The sequence below is a fragment of the Octopus bimaculoides genome, chromosome 2 (assembly GCF_001194135.2).
Source record: "Octopus bimaculoides isolate UCB-OBI-ISO-001 chromosome 2, ASM119413v2, whole genome shotgun sequence".
NCBI classification, from domain to species: Eukaryota; Metazoa; Mollusca; class Cephalopoda; order Octopoda; family Octopodidae; genus Octopus; species Octopus bimaculoides.
Genome location: NC_068982.1, coordinates 125148096 through 125166377, shown reverse-complemented (window position 1 = coordinate 125166377; position 18282 = coordinate 125148096). Strand labels below are relative to the sequence as shown.

Here is an 18282-nt window from a genome sequence, read left to right as displayed (position 1 = left end):
TTAATAATAATAATAATAATAATAATAATATCAAAATTAAAAGAAGAGTGCCATTTGTTATCTGGTGAACGATATTTCGACATCTCGTGTGTCTTCAACTGGTTCAAAAAATAAATTTGTCAATCTACTTCATTTTGGTTAAAATAAAAAGGATTGAGGTAACTTTGACTCTATATCTTCAGGAGGAGTTACCTCAATCCTTTTTATTTTAATAATAATAATAATAATAATAATAATAATGATAGTGATTTCTTTTGTTTGCCACACAGGAACATCAGAAGAGGGAGACATAAGGACAGTTTATAATTTGTGTTTACATAAAAGATAAGGGGAAAGAAAGGAAAAAGAAAGGTGATAAAAGTATACATAGTGCATGAAGTATGAGAACACATGAATGATGTGGCCCTCTTAATGCAGGAGTACCTCTTATTTAGGGCCAGTCAGGGAAGCCCACAGATCCATGATTACCCTGACCACCAAAAGCAGGAGCCCTCACCTAGTGAGGTGCAAAATTGCTACCGCACTAGATAAAATTCTAAGTGGCTTTTCTTCTAACTCTTTACATTTTGAGTTCAACTTCTGTCAAGGTCAACTTTGCTTTTCATCCTATTGGGGTTGATAAGATAAGTACCAGTCAAGCACTAGGGGCAATGTAACCAACTGACCCTCTCCCACAAAAATTTCAGGCCTTGTACCTACAGTACGAAGAATTATTGTATAAAAAATACAAAAGAAAATAGAAACTCCTGATAAAAAAGTATAGCTTTATACCAGCATTTCTCAACCAGGGTTCCACAAGAAAGAGTAAGCTAATGCTAATTTCATGATTGTAGTATTACTATACATGCACAACATATTATTAGTTACTGTAATATAGACATCATCCTGTCTAACCAATTATGTTATCAAAAAACAACCATATAGACATATATATATATATAAATATATATGATATTTACCACGTGAACTATGATGAAAAAAATGAGAAAAATATGGTACATAATTGTTTTTGTGCAGAGGTTCCTTGAGACATGCAATGTTATGCAAGGGTAAAAAGGTTGAGAAACACTGCTTTATACAAATTAATGCTGGTTTCAAATTTTGGCATAAGGCAGGAACTTCAGGGGAGGCGGTAAGTTGCTTACATCAACCCAGTGTTCAACTGGTACCTCTTTTATCAACCCTAAAATGATGAAAGACAAAGCTGACCTCAGTGGAATTTCAGTTCAGAATGTGAAGATGGATGAAATGCTGTAGGCATTTTTCCCTGTGTGTTAATGATTCTGCCCGCTCACCACTTTTATACAAATGAATATTAAGTTAAAAACACACCAACAGTGTTAATTAAAAAACAACTATTAATAATTTCTTTCACACACACACGAATAGAAAAAAGAAGAGAGATATAGAAATTATAAAAATCAGCTTACATTTGAATGCTTTTAAGAGTTGGTTTCATACTGGCAATGTAACCCAGTGATGGGTCTTTTATTCCACTAATATTGGTAGCATAACCAGATACATTTTTTAGGTAATTTACACAAAAGCTTGTTGTCAGATTTGAACTGGAGAAAAAAAACAAAAAAAACATTTGTTTTAAACAAAGGTAAATGTATATATGATATTTATAATGATATATGATAAATGCATATAAATGATATATGATAAATGTATATAAATGATATATGATAAATGTATATAAATGATATATGATAAATGTATATATGAAATTTTTTACTAAGTGACTTTAAGACATTTTACAGAGCAAAATAGTGAATTTAATGTGATTAAGACTTAAATTCACTATCAAAATGATTGAGATTTTAATTTCTATCTCATTTCATTCCAAGTCTAAGACTGTGGTAAAACAAATAACTGAAGCTGCTCCAGTAACTTTGAAAAGTTAATCTCTTGAAAATTGTTTATGTCCAAACAAGTGTAAATCTTTAATTGCATCATCACCATCGCCTTTTAACATCTGTCTTCCATGCTAGGATGGGCTGGACAATGTTAGGTTCCAATGTCTGCTTTGCCATGGTTTCTACAGAGCTGGATGACCTTTCTAATACCATCCACTTTACTTATTCTATTGGACACTCTTATTTGTGGCACCAGCACATTATATTAAACATATTGGGATATTTATGAAGAAAGTTCAATATGTAATCACTGCAACCACATGGTTTCAAGTTCAGTCCCATCATGCAGCACATTCAGCAAATGTCTTCTTCTGCAGGCTAAAACGAATGCCTGATATGTGTGTGTGTGTGTGTGTGTGTGTGTGTGGTAAGCTGTACTGGCAATGATGTTTTCATTCGTCCTTCAACAAGGGGCTTTGTACTTTTGAAGATGTATGAAATAAGAGAAACGTGAGGGTGAGCGACTGGAAGGGGATCCTGCTGTAAAACAATGCCTCAGTGATATATTCACCTAACCCATGCTAGCAAGGAAAAACATGTAAAAGTGAACAGAATGTGCATGTATAAATGTTGATATCCCATGGTGATTTGAGGTTAACATTTTTTGTTGATATTATGACCAGTCACTCTCAACTTTCAATGACCTTCAAAATAGAGAAAAAAGAAAAAAAAAACCTCCCTTACTTAAAAAACAAGTAAAGAGTGGAAGAGCACCATCTAGTAGAAAAAAATCCTGCCTTAAATATGTTCCTGTCCAAATTAAGCTAGCATTAAAAAAACAGGCACTAAACAAACAAACAATCCAAACACTCCTCTCATACATACACATATTCCTGAATTTAACAATAGTACTGTGGTTAATTCATAACAAGACAACCTTCAAATAACATAACTTGCATATTTTGTTATCAGACAGTATTAACATTGCACAGGGATAGGAAAACAAAGTCAGTATTGCTTAATTGTTGACTGGATAATTGCATAATTTTGTTTGTTCCGTAACTTTTAAAAACACTGAACTGTTCAGCATTAAGACTTTGTACAATAAATTGACATATAAAGTAACTTTCTAGATCAGATGTCCAGGACAACGGAAACAAGGAAATTGGAATAAAGAAAAAAGAAAAGAGAAAAAGTGACAATTATGAAAGGGTTTGGGAAGCTTCCAGTATGTCAAGGAGTAGTATGTAACAGTGCATCACTGCATCAACCATTTGTTGGTGATTCCTTATTCTTTGCAGGTGATACCTTTGTATTACTCAGGTAACAGCCCTCCACTCAATGGAGTCTGTTTGGGTAGCTGTTGCTGGAGAAGGTTTTACAAGGTCAGAGTGCAAATCCTACCTTAAGGTAGCTCTTTGTAGCTACCTTTTACAACACACAGAGGAAATGTCGGGTCTCTTTAACGTGCCGGTCTCCACACAGCACTAGAGCAATGTGAAATGAAGTGTTTTACTCAAGAACACAACATACCACCCAGGCCAGGAAACGAACCCACAATCTAGCAATTAAGAGTGCAACACCTTAACCACTAAGCCACACATCTTCACAGAAGTGACAAAAGATAACTGCAAGTGATCATGGGGAGTGAAAAATCTAAATTCTTCTGTGGGAAGACACTCCTGGTGACCTATAAAAACAGCAAGAATTCCTGGATAACTGTAGACATATTTCCTACATGGCTGGGAAAATTTGGCTGAGAGATGATTCAGTAGATGTGCACAGTTGAGACCCCCATTAAGATATTACATTCAAAGTTTAAACGAAGCTACTGGTTTCGATCAAATTTCAGCCAAAATCCTGCAGAAAAGCTGTAAGGAACTAGCACTTATCATCTACAAAGTAAGAGCAACATTACCTTCTGAAAAAAACCAATACATTTCTACAAGGCAGTTTAGTTTCTCAACAAACTGTACTGTGTTTTGTTTTACTTTCTTAGACATAGAACAATTAACTGGTTGTAGATCAATGTGTCATAGAGCAATTAATTAGGTCGGGATGTATGTCTGACGTCATAGACCTGAACAGCAAGAAGCTAATACAACAGACTATGCACCAAGCTGAAATTCTTCAAGAGAATATATTGGAAACTATTAAGATCTCTGCAAAGATAATATCCTTAGTGTGTTCTAGCCCTTAAATCACACACTAAACACTTTGCTCATTCCTTCCTTCCTTCCTACATCAAGCTGTAGCTTCTTGGAACTCCCTCTCTACTGATAGGCACCAATTTGCAGCATGCTCAAGCTGAACACCAATCTCATGTGATGAGAGGGCCTGTTTTGGACACAGCACCACCCTTATTCTTCTCCAACTGAATTATAATAATCACAATTATAATAATACCAATGAAAATAATATTTACAGAACAACACTGAGAAATTATTAAAGACAGTGAATAAGGAACAGGTAATCAAGTATGGAATGGGAGAAAAGGATGAAAACGAAATTCAAAGAGAGCTTCTGAACACTACATCTCAAAAAAACAACCACAAGCAAGGTAAGCCCTGTTCAAGGTACAACAACATGAGCAAAGTCAATTTCATCACAATCCATAACAGAAATGTTATGATTTATACAGAAGATGGGATGTGTACAGATTCCTATCCCACTGACTTGCTTGTTGACTTATGAAGATTTCCTTGAATGATAATGTGCCCAGGTTTGCTTTTTGGGTGTAAACAGGTATTTACAATTAATTAGGTGCATGACCTAGTGGTTAGGTTAATGAGCTAGCATTAATAAAGTATGGGTTCAATTCTTGGACTGGGTGATACATTGAGACCTTGAGCAAGGCATGTCATTTGGTGTACATAGCGGAATGCACCAAACACAACTTGATTTAAGTCAATTCCATCACAAATCATAACAGAAATGTTATGATTTATACAGAAGATGGGATATGTAAAGATTCCCATTTGGTATATGCAATAGAATACACCAAACACGATTTATGCTGGTTGTACAACAGAACAATTAAATAAAAGATTCAATGGGCATAGCTGTGACATCAGGCATGATAGCACTAGATCAACAGAACTTGCTGAACATTTTACATCAAACGGCTGCAACTTTGAGGAACACCTGAGAGTGCACATTCTCAGAAAATATTCTGATTCTACTACACTTTCAGTTCTAAAAATGCACGAGGACAAATGCCTAGGAAGAATGAATAAAATGACAGGCGAATTTCATCACATTAACACAAAACTGCTCGACAAAGTATTCTTTTTCTTATGCTTTTTCTTTCTTCCTTTTACCAGTTATGAAAATGAAAACTGATGATGTAATTTTATCTAAATAAGAACGCAGGATTTCTTCTTTTGTATTTTAAGTTTCTGTGTTTCTGCAGTTTTTCCCATTTTACATTTTGAACCTGAAGACAGATGATCTGTTGAAATATTGTTCAAACTCTTAAATAAACAATCTGTTGCAAATCACATCACACTCTTCTTATTGTCTATTTACCTTTGTGAAGAGTTACATCAATCTTTATTGCAATAATAATTTTATATAAAAAATGTTTTGACACTAAAATCAAAATAAAATCTAAATTGTTTTTTCACTGTCCAAATATCAAAAAAGTTTCGAATCTTTATATTCTTTATCAAAAGAATATATCCTGGTAAGGTGTATACTGTAGTTTTAAAAGCAACAGTGTGAAATACAGACTTCCTATACGGTCATTTAAAGGAATTTGTTTTCTGTCTGTAGAAGTGTTTTAAAAATTTAATTCTGTAATAAAATTGCTGTTGTTTGACAGCAAGTCATCACTGGCCTATGATCAAAGGCATTCCAGCTATGACCCTCCCATCTAGAACTACATTTACAATTATACCTGTCCTGCCACTTTGTCTTTTCGAAGGCAATAGAGAGTCATTTCAGAGTGGTTTAACTAGCAAACTGAGCAGCCATGTAGAAGCTATCTCACTGACTTGCTTGTTGACTTATGAAGATTTGTTTGAATGATAATGTGCCCAGGTTTGCTTTTTGGGTGTATACAGGTATTTACAATTCATTAGGTGCATGACCTAGTGGTTAGGTTAATGAGCTAGCATTAATAAAGTATGGGTTCGATTCTTGGACTGGGTGATACATTGAGGCCTTGAGCAAGGCATGTCATTTCATGTTGATCCAGCTTACCCTGCAGAAAATAAATACTAGCTGACCGCTAGTACAGTCCTCTCCCTCTTCCAACTTTTATAATCTCAATAGACACCATCTTGGCCCTCACACCACTGAATCCCAGAATCAAGAGTGAGAGGGATAAGACGGTTTCCAGTCAACTCATCACTACACGAGCATCTAAAACAATTAGCAAAAGTGTGGTACATGCCACCAGGTCACACTCACACAACAAGTGATGGTAAAGTTGTTTTTTTTTTTAGCTTGTTTCAATAAATATTGTTCAATTCAAAACAATTTTGCATTTTGTTTTTTCATAAATTATTTCATATTTTGTTCTTCAAATTATTAAGTCTTTAGCAAAAATCACCAATTTCAGAAACTCTAAAGGTCTTATGTGTTAAAGGTGAGCATTTTAGAAAACTCTAGCTGAAGTTTGTAAAATATTTTCAAAATTCAACATGAGTTGGATAATCCCTGCAAATTGAGACATTTTCATGATTTGCTGGGAACATCTATCTTTTACCGACAGCAGTTATCTAACCAAGGCATGAGAGCATTCTTTGTTTATATTGTTGTTTAGCCAAGGGACACTATGTTATTTGAAGGACATTTGGCAGCTACCTATAACCAAGTGGCAACAGAGAGGCTACCTTTGTTATCTTCTATATATACTCTTACTCTTTTACTTGTTTCAGTCATTTGACTGCGGATATGCTGGAGCACCGCCTTTAGTCAAGTAAATCAACCTCAGGACTTATTCTTTGTAAGCCTAGTACTTATTCTAACGGCCCCTTTTGCCGAACTGCTAAGTTACGGGGACGTAAACACACCAGCATCGGTTGTCAAGCGATGTTTGGGAGACAAACACATACACAAACACACACATATATATATATACATGATGGGCTTCTTTCAGTTTCCATCTACCAAATCCACTTACAAGGCTTTGGTCGGCCCGAGGCTATAGTAGAAGACACTTGCCCAAGGTGTCACGCAGTGGGACTGAACCCAGAACCATGTAGTTGGTAAGCAAGCTACTTACCACACAGCCACTCCTGCGCCTATGCATATATTTCATAATTTTGCTTAGGAATGGCAATGCTAATAATCAGTTGTTAGAACTCAATATACATATATTTTAAAGTACAGAGTGTAATATAAATTACTGAATGACAAGGGAACAGGAATTACCAAATCAACTTCATTAGTTTATTGATTTCATAATTTCTGTTCCCTTGTCAATTACATAATTCCAGTTCTTTTATCAATCAATAATATACATGTAAAACTTGATTAAATAAACTCATGTTCTGAAAACCAATTGTCTAGATCCATAACTACTTGGCAATGAGACTTCTATCAATATGTTAAGGAAACCGAAAAGAATACTTACTGTATAAGTGTTTTGAGTTTGCCATTTTTATCTATTAGTAATAGAGATGGGAAATGTGTCACCTGGTATTCTACAGGAACTACATCTGATAGCATTGATCTGATGAGGATTTTGGAATATTTACTCAGATCAAGTATTACCTAAATACAAAATTGATTAATTCATAAATAAAATTAAACAAAGAAATGAAAAACTGGAAAAGAAAATTTTTATTGATATCTTGAAAAACACATGTCAACCCTTAAACAGCAGACATCCAAAATTGATGATTCAAAAATTTTACACAGGTTGAGCTTTCATCAGTCGATGCCCAAATGTAAATGAGCTTCATCAATGGAAAAAAATCAAGTCGCAAATGGAAGATTTAGACAATGATGGATTTTTTTCTGACATTATGAGATGAGGTTGATGATGAGGATAATGCTCTAAGATAGCACAAGAGAAAGTGATGCTTCAACTCGCTCTGGACAGAAAAGTGCACTGATTTTTTCTCCATTTGCACATTATTTGTGCAAATAATGAAGTCAAGCTAAATAGTGACATTTTGAAATCATTTAATATATTTCAGGCTTGTGTAATATATATTAATGATTTGGAGTAGTTTGTTATATTTGATTCAAGTCAATATGAACAGAAAGCAAATCATGTGGTTTCAGGTTCAGTCCCACTGCACAACACCTTGGGCAAGTGTCTATTAAAACCCCAAGCTGATCAATGCCTTGTGAGTAAGTTTGGTAAACAGAAACTGTGTAGAAGCCTTTTATGCATATATGTGTCTTTGTTCCCTACTGGAGTTGATTTGTTCAACTAAATAATTAAAGGCAGTGCTCCAGCATGGCTGCAGTCAAATGACTGAAACAAAACAAAACATGAAAAGTAAAATGTAAAGAATAGTATAAGAATCAATTACCTCTTTTCCCAAGTAACTGCCTTTATCTTCAGTAATGATAACAATAACTGAGTGTGATGAAACGCGATATTTTAAAATGTCATCAACAGAGCTGAAATATGACACAAATAGAAATGTAAGTAAATACATTCTTGTTGCTAATAATATAAAAAGAAACTAACATTAAGTTTATTTTAATTCATTTAATAGCTTTCCTCTCAAGTAATCAAAACTTAAATAATAATGTAAGAAATTGCTTACATTATTACATAATGGGATCTGTTTCCATTTAAAGTTACTGAAAATAGAATACAGATATTATCATGTAACACGTTACATGAGACATCATCATTCCAAATGCAGCATATTACACTTTCATAATTAACAGGCAATACATTTGAAAAAGAAGACTAACATTTCTGGAATTTTAGACCATGTATTATAAAATGTCTGTTGTAATGAAATTGTGAAAAAAAAAAGCAAAAAAATAAAAAGAGAACTCATAGGTTTAGTTAATACCAAATATCTTTATTCCAGAGATGTATTTGCATGGCATGGAGGCGCAATGGCCCAATGGTTAGGGCAGCGGACTCCTGGTCATAGGATCGCAGTTTCTCCCAGACCGGGTGTTGTGAGTGTTTATTGAGCGAAAACACCTAAAGCTCCACGAGGCTCCGGCAGGGGATGGTGGCGAACCCTGCTGTACTCTTTCACCACAACTTTCTCTCATTCTTACTTCCTGTTTCTGTTGTGCCTGTAATTCAAAGGGTCAGCCTTGTCACACTGTGTCACACTGAATATCCCCGAGAACTACGTTAAGGGTACACATGTCTGTGGAGTGCTCAGCCACTTGCATGTTAATTTCACGAGCAGGCTGTTCTGTTGATCAGATCAACTGGAACCCTCGTCGTCGTAAGCGACGGAGTGCCAACAACAGCAACTTGCATGGCACAAGTGCTTTGATCAGAGATCATATGCTGATGCAAAAGCAATTACAGAATGGAAGACATAAGTTAGCCATACAGAAACACACAAAGCATATTAACTTTACTTAATCCTTTAGTATTCAGATTTCTCTGTCGAATGTAATGCTTTTTTATTCAAATTGTTTTGAATTAGTCATGCATTATTTTGTAGCTTTGAGATTTCGATGATGTGGTTGTTTATTTCTAGAATAATATTCTAGGGTAAGTGTGAGAGGCTGGATCTGGCCAGTTTGAAAATAAAACAGGTAGAATATTTTAGCCGGATATGACTGGTTTAAACATTTATCTGTAATGTAGTGAGATTTTTTTGTCAGTGAACAGGTTGCAGTTTTGAGTAACAAATTTTGGCACCATATTATTATACAAACAATTGTTTAATGGTCTTTGTGTTGTTTTGTATGGCTATCTTGTGTCTTCCATGTTGCAATAGCAAACATCTTTATCTGTACAAAATTTTGGAATTCTATTGAATGATCGACTTTAAAGTTGTAGTGCAAGACTGGAATAAATGCAATAAGAATCTTGTAGATAGAGTAAACTTCTGTGATATAAAATGCTGCAGAATCATTAGATATTTCTGATAAAAAAAAATTAATAAATGATATAGAGAAAAACTAGAGAACAGATGAGGAGAACTGGATGAAAAGCCATGTTTTATATGATAGTTACAATGTATGGGTTAATAGAAACTAGCATTAAAAAGTTAGAGCAAGTTTACATAGTAAAAGGCCCCTAGCAAATTCACCCAGCCCTAGCTAAAATGACAGGTAGATGGTTCATTGGAAATTTGTCTTTGGAATTCAAAACTAGATAATTATCTCTGTAGATAGAAAGTTAGGCAATCACTAGCAAAATTATTGTTTGAAATTTACAGAAACAAAAAGAAAGCAATTGCATGCCTGTATTAACTATTTCGATACTGCATTTCTGACAAAATACACCATCTTTATTAATTAGGAAAATAATGAAGAATTTAATAAAATACCTCTGTCCTTATGAAGCTGGTGTTTGGAATAAAATTCAACATTAAATTTTGCTAAGTTTTAATTTAGAATCCTTTAAAACAACCAAAAATAGTATTGGGCAGGTTGGTATCAAAAGCTTTAACGAGAGGAGTTATTTTTGCATCTAATTATATTGACTGCAAACATTGGTTTCAAATTTTGAAACAAGGCCATAAGTTTTGGAGGAAGGGGCTAGTCAATTACACAACCCCAGTGCTCAACTGGTACATTTTCTTTTTTATCAACCCTGAAAGGATGATAGACTAAGCTGACCTCAGCAAAATTTGAACTCAGAATGCAAAGACAGACAAAATATTGCTCAGCATTTTGCCCTGTGAGCTAACAATTTTACCAGCCTGTTACCTTATATTAATTGAAAATATTAACATCATTTTAAACTCCCAATTCATATTTTTACATGTATATACATAAATTGCTTTAAACAGTGGAACTTGAAGCAGATAGAGCTATAAACAATCATATGTAGAATATCAGGTAAAAAAAAGATCATTGGATTGAAAAAAGTTTAAGGAAGCCCATGAGATACAAACCCACATCTTCTTTGAACATGACAGATATGCTACCAATATACCGAAGTGACACTTGAAATTTTGGGTAAAGATTGAACTTATGAAGCATAACAGTAGTACAAAGTTTCACTGCTTTTACCTACTGTGTCACAACTGAAGAAAAAGTGCTTTAATTCGATACTGAATACCAAATCTTAAATATATGTAGCAGAGCTGTGAAGTCAAACTTAATTGTGGAGTTGGAATCAGAAGCAATTACTGACTTGAGTAATCTGATAATTTGCTTCTTGATTCCAACTTAATGTTGACTGTAAATAAAAGTATGTAAAAATGTTCAGCTTCACATATATTACTAATTTGATTAACCTCTTTTTTCTTTCCAGGATAAATTTATAATAGTTTATTCCCAATGTATTAGAAAGAGGATGCTAATGAAGTTAGTAATATTTTAAACATTTTCTAATCCTAACAGACAGGAAATATTAAATGTGATTGTGCTTTGTAGAATTTGTTCTACTGAATCTTTCAAATTGGAGCTCGAGCATGGTTGCAGAAACAAGGAAAAGAATAAAAGAAAAAATATGTCTTTTATGGTCAGCAATGAAATTTTACACACCTGATAGATTTGTAATAGGAAACGTTTTGGATGAACTAATAAAAAAAGAGATGCTTCAATTCAGAATACCAAACAGTAATAGAAAGACCCACACTATATTTACATGAGGAATGAAGGATATATATTAATGAAGTTCTTTCAAAAAGGTGATAAATTGTAACAGAACCAAAAGTAATTCAAGGTAACTGTGAAAAACAGAGTCCAAGCTCTTTGTTTTTCGAAGGAAGATTCAAGCTGGAAAATTGGAAATACGTGTTTGAAGAAGAACAAATTATGCAAACTTATATTATGAAACTAATTGATTGTATTAATTAGATACTCACTTAATTGGTGATAAGGTTTCCCATTGTGGGTCCTTAGACTGCATATAATACTGTACAGAAAGGTCTATAAGGTTATGGCGCAACACGTTTACACTATTACGAGCTTTATCATAGTTTGTGCCAATATCACTTGGTTTTGAGTTTGGGAAAAATGTCTGCAATGAAAAGAGATAAAGAGAAATTAAGAAAAGCAAAACAAGCAAATAAATTATTTTTAAACATTTCACTACAATATTTTGCTTTTAGATCACTTTATCAGCTGATCTTTTACTTTACCTATTCACTTTTTGTTCTTGAATATAATAATAATAATAATAATCCTTTCTACTGGAGGCACAAGGCCTCAAATTTGTGGGGAGGGGACTAGTCGATTACATCGACCCCAATGTTTCACTGGTATTTAATTTAATGACCCTGAAAGGATGAAAGGTAAAGTTTTGACTTCGGCGTAATTTGAACTAAGAATGTAAACACAGGTGAAATACCACTAAGCATTCTGCCCGGCATGCTAACTACTCTGCCAGCTTGCTGCCTTAATAATAATAATAATAATATTAATAATAATAATAATAATAATATTGGTTTCAAATTTTGGCACAAGGTCAGCAATTTCAGGGGTGGGGTGATAATTTCAGAGGTAGGGCTGCAGCAGTAATAATAGTAATAAGCCCCTTGTATGCTGACTGAAAGATTATGAGATCAAGCCTTGTTAGAACCATAGCCAAGGCATATTTCTTTGTCTCAATACATTTGGCTCTTTCCTGTTTACTCTTTAAAACATTAGGAAAGCCTCTCGCTAAGAAGGTATGTCTTGTCTAATCAATCACATTAAAACGTTCAAATTCACAACAACCATGCCAAGTTAACTGTGCATTTCACCCTCACAGGATTAATAAAATAGGTATCAAGATTAAGTAATGTGGTCTGTAGAATTGACTAAAGCTACTGTAGGTGGTGCTCCAGCATGGCCATTGTCCATCGAGTGAAATTAACGAAAGAATTTTTAAACAATGAGGCGTAGCTGTGTGGTAAGAAGCTTGCTTCCCAACCACATTATTCCCAGTTCAGTCCTACTGCATGACACCTTGGTTAAGTGTCTTCCACTATAGCCTCAGGCTGACCAAAGCCTTGTGAGTGGATTTGGTAGGTGAAAACTGAAAAGAAGCCTATTGTGTGTGTACATTATATATATATATATATGTGTGTGTGTGTGTGTGTGTGTGTGTATGTGTGTGTTTGTCCTGTAAGACTGCTTGACAATTGGTGTTGGTGCATTTATGTCCCTGTAACTTAGTAGTTCATCAAAAGAGATCAGTAAAGTAAGTAGCAGGCTTAAAAAAAGAAATACAGGGGTCAATTCATTTGACTAAAATTCAAGGCTGTGCTCCAGCAAGGCCACAGTCTAATGACTGAGACAAGTAAAAGAAAATATTCCTCTAGTCCACCAACCCACTCTGGTATTTCAATTATCAACCCTGGAAGAATGAAAGGCAAAGTTGCCCTTAACAAGAACTACAAAGAATCTGAGACACGCCCCAGCATGGCCACAGCTCAAGAGCTGAAACTAGATAAAATGAAAAAAAATGAAATAGTTACAGATAAGGAAATAATTTATTCTCAAATGCAGAATAATACTGACAGAGCAACAGGAACAGGATAAAATATCCATATTTTGCAGAAAAATTTGCCAGCAGCCAGCTACGAGACAAATTCACTTCCCTGTGATTACCAGCCAAGTGCTTTACCATTAAGCTAAATTGCCCACTGTCAAATTAATCTGCAATTATTAAACTTATAAATCTAGCTTTGTTAAATTCAAATTACGAAGAATGCAAACAGAGTTTGCTTTTAGAAGCACTGAGATGTATTGAAAGATACAGATAATGAAATAATTTATTCTCAAACACTTCTAAAAGCAAACTCTGTTTACATTCATTGTAATTTGAAAAATATAGTTGCAATAAACTGTAAAATTTAATGAATTTTTCAAATAATATTGCTTTGAATTCTACCCTGAATAGCTAGCTAAGTAAATAGCCTTTCTGTCAAGCACCAAATGTGATATCAAGCTGTGGTGACATCTGTAAATCAAGCATAATGCAATAGTATTACTGACAATTATTCAGTTTTAATCTACGGCAGATATATTAAGCACTTGTGGAGTATATCCAATTTTGTATTGTTTGATTCACTAAACAATTGGAAACAGGCTGGGAATTTTAACTGCAAAAGAATAATGTTTTATGCACAAAGCAGAGAGATATTATCTCTCATATTACAAATACAAGCACTTACAAACATCTGTGGCTTATATAAAAGTGGGATAAGGCTATCAGGTGAAAAGACTTGAGCTAAAAACTGTTGGAGGTATTTTGCTGTGTTTGAATAGTGCACTTAATTCTATGTAACTTAGTTTAACTTACTAAAAGAAACAGATGAATTGTCTGGAAGTTTTACATGAGATAGATTGTCACCAAACCTCAACACAATAATTTTCATCATCTGCTTTATAATACCATAAAACCAGAACTAAATATCAGCCCTCAAAGATACTCTTGGATCTAGGAAGCATTTACATATTTACATTTTCCATATAGTTCCATCAGTATTTCTGTTATATTGATTTCATATTTTGGCACAAGGCCAGCAATTTCGGGGGAGGGGATAAGTCAATTACATCAACCCCAGTGCTCAACTGGTACTCATTTTATTGATCATGAAAGAATGAAAGGCAAAGCCAAGCTCAGTGGAATTTGAACTCAGAATGCAAAGATGGACAAAATCTCGCTAAGCATTTTGCTTGATATGCTAACAATCATGTCAGCTTGCCACCTATATTCCATCAATTTTAATCAGATGATAGAATTTACTCTTACCATTCTAAATCTAAGATGAATTCAGAGCAAGTTTACTTTAGATGAAATTTTGAAATCTTTTAATTCATTCAGTGGAGAGATCAAGCAGAATTGTTAGAGTGTTAGACAGAATGCTTCACTGTATTTGTTCTGACTCTCTGTGCTCTGGGTTCAAATCCTGTCAAGGCCAACTTTGCCTTTCATCTCTTTGGGTGGATGATAAAAAAAAAAAAAATTACCAATACAAAGCAGTGAGCTGGTGCAACTGTAGAAATGTTGAACAGAATCATCACCAACATTGTTTAATATCTGCCTTCCATGCTGGAATGGGTGGGATGGTTTGACAGGAGCCAGTGAGGCAGAAGCCTGCACCAGATTTCTGTGACTGTTTTGGCAGGATTTTTTACAGCAGGATGCCCTTCCTAACACCAACCACCCAGCAAAATGCTTTGAGATATTTGTTTCAGCTCTTTGCATTCTAAATCAAAATTCCTTCTACTTGTCTTAATACTATCAGTTGATATCTTGGATGTCTTTAGGGGAGTCCTCAGTCACAAGCATTTTCACCAGGTTTCCAATTTAAGGAAATATTCCTCCCTCCCTCTCTCTCACCAGCCTCGGAGGCCCATCATCAATGAGTCATGGGTAACTGCTTTCCCTCTTAACAAAAACAATTACAAAAAAGACAAAAATTGATCTTAAGACTAATAATTTTCCTCCTCTTACAACATTTTTATTCATTAACCCTTTAACATTCAAATTACTCAATGCTTATTCAAATTGTTTTGAATTAATCATGCATTATCTCATAGCTTCAAGATTTCAATGATGCAATTGTTTATTTTTTGAATGACATTCTAGGGTAGGCATAAGAGTCCGAATCTGGTTAGTTTGAATATAAAACAGGTAAAATTTATCAGTTGGATATGGTTGCTTTAAATGCTTAAGGTAAAAAAAAAAAGAAAAGACAAAAAGGGCATTTACCTTAATAGTTGGAAAAAGCCTAATATCATACGTTCGGCACATGTCTACATTTTGCTCATCAGCACAATCAATTGCACCAATATGAATAAAACAGCTCCAAGCTGAAAAAAAACAAAAAACAATAGAAGAAATGAAATGTATTAGTGGGACAACAGAATGACTGATTGGAAATTGGGAAGAAATTCTAGGAGAAATTCAATACTAAATGTTGCTACTCATTCATTTGTTTGTTTTCTATGCCAGCATAGGCTAGATGAATATGAACTCTTTCCTTTCCTGAGCGTCCAATAATACTATCCATATCACGTCCTCACTTTGTTGTTTTTTTGTTATTGTTTTTTTTAACTATATATATATATATATATACATATATATATAAAGTTCAAAACTTAAATTTTCAAATTAGGTTGGTAGGGATATACAATCCTAGCAGGTACCATATTCACTTTTGGTGGTTAATAATGCTAGCTAACTTCTGTGAGTGTAGAAAAACTTCAGTTTATTTTACTACCCTCAGCAGATCTTCACATCAGTAAATCCATTTGTCTCTATAGAGACTGCATGTTGTCGGTAGGGAAGAAATAAATTGATAATAAGGAGAACAGACTTATATGTCCACTTTTATTGTGCAGTCAATCATGTCTTTCCATTTGAAAAACACAATTGACTGCAGAATAAAACTGGATATATAAATCTCTGTTCTTCTAATTTTTGATATATATCTAATATATAAAACAGAGATGTGTGTGTGTTCACTTTTCACAAAAAAACAGTACCCCAACACACCTGCAGTTATATGACTGAAACATGTAAAAGATAAAAGATATTTTATCTAACAGGCCTTGCACAGTTCCTGTACACAAGTTTGCTTGGAAAACATTAGTTGGCCAAGGCTACAGTAGAAGACACACATCCAAAGTACCAAGATAATTCAACACTGAAGTTTATTTTTTGTTTCCTCAGCTTTCAGAAAATGTCAAAATATCAAGAAAGGTGTTGTTGTCTGAACAAAACTTGAAAGTTTTCACTATTAACAAAACTTATCTAAATATAATCTGTCCTTCTTGTCTATAGCGCTAAACCATCTCAATGTCTTCTAATTTGGCTCAATATATATCAAATCTCTAGCCTTATCTGTAATTATTATATTACATCAAAGAAAGATTCTGCAAGTATATAACATTAGATAACATGATTTTGTCTTCATAATTTAATAGCTACTGTCTTGTAATTTATAGCTTCTTTTTAGGTTTCAGAATATTAGATTTTTCAGAACAATGTCTAGTTATGATATGAACTTAAAATGATGTATTGCCTACTTTGACAGTTCTTATATATCACCATCATTCGTCATCTTTGTGTGACCCAGGAAAGCACTTTTCCATGCACGTCTGGGTCAAATGGAATTCGTTGAAGTAGATTTTTTATGGCATTTATTAACCCTAAGCTATCTTCAAGCAAGGTAATATGTCCCATAGCAGGACATGTTTCCATGTTAAATTGGAAATGAAGGACATTATTTGAATGCCAATGATGTTCATTTAGAACTATCATACAATGTCAAGACAAAGAATCACAAAGACAGACACACATTTTAATTTTAAGATTTCACTTAGGAATAGCAAGACTAATAACCTGGTGTTAGAACTCAATGTATATGATTCAGAATAAAGCATTAGTTGAGTACAGAGCATAATATGCAGGTGTCAGGTTAATGGCACCTGTGCCAGTGGCACATAAAAAACACACACTACACTCTTGGAGTGGTTGGCATTAGGAAGGGCATCCAGCCACAGAAACCATGCTAAATCAGATTGGAACCTGGTGCAGCTCCTCAGCTTACCAGTTTTCAGTCAAACCATCCAACCCATGCCAGCTTGGAAAATGAATGTTAAATGATGATGATAAATAAACGAGAAGGGAACAAGAATTATGTAATCAAATTCATTAGCTTACAGCTGTTTCCATTATTAGATACAGTGCACTCAGACAAATGTTATAAGGTGATGTACAAGTACTCAGCTGTGAGTGCACTGCATCTTATAGCAGAAACAGCTGTAAGTCAATAAAGTCGATTACATAATTCTTGTTTTCTTGTCATATAATTTCATTATATATATATATATAATCTATACACACATGTGTGAGACAATGACCAAGATCTTTGGCATTATGTCGTGCTTGAGAAGAAGACCCATCAAGCTGAGCAAAATCGCAGTCATAGCAGATACAGATGTCATGCAAATGGCACCCATGCCAGTGGCATGTAAAAGCACCCATTACACTCTCGGAGTGGTTGGCGTTAGGAAGGGCATCCAGCCACAGAAAACCATGCCAAATCAGACTGGAGCCTGGCGCAGCCTTCCAGTGTGCCAGCCCAGTCAAATCATCCAACCTATACCAGCACTGACAACAGGAGCAGGAGTGGTTGTGTGGTAAGCAGCTTAATTACCAACCACATGGTCCCAGGTTCAGTCCCACTGCATGGCACCTTGGGCAAGTATTTTCTATTATAGCCTCGGGCCAACCAAAGCCTTGTGAGTGGATTTGGTAGACGGAAACTGAAAGAAGCCCATCGTATGTGTGTGTGTGTGTATATATATACATACACATATATATATATGTATGTATGTATGTATGTATGTATGTATGTAT

At 34.4% G+C, this 18282-nt stretch overlaps 1 protein-coding gene across 1 annotated transcript in view; it reads right to left on the bottom strand.

The window, feature by feature from the left end:
• The window catches only part of LOC106879127 (sulfhydryl oxidase 1), an 80919-nt gene that overhangs the window by 17761 nt on the left and 44876 nt on the right, over positions 1-18282 (bottom strand). The window contains exons 2-6 of the mRNA XM_052965579.1: positions 15628-15728; positions 11789-11943; positions 8351-8441; positions 7441-7580; positions 1431-1565 (exon numbers count right to left, since the gene is read on the bottom strand). Coding sequence (XP_052821539.1) covers positions 1431-1565; positions 7441-7580; positions 8351-8441; positions 11789-11943; positions 15628-15728 — 622 coding nt within the window. The remainder of the gene's footprint in view (positions 1-1430; positions 1566-7440; positions 7581-8350; positions 8442-11788; positions 11944-15627; positions 15729-18282) is intronic.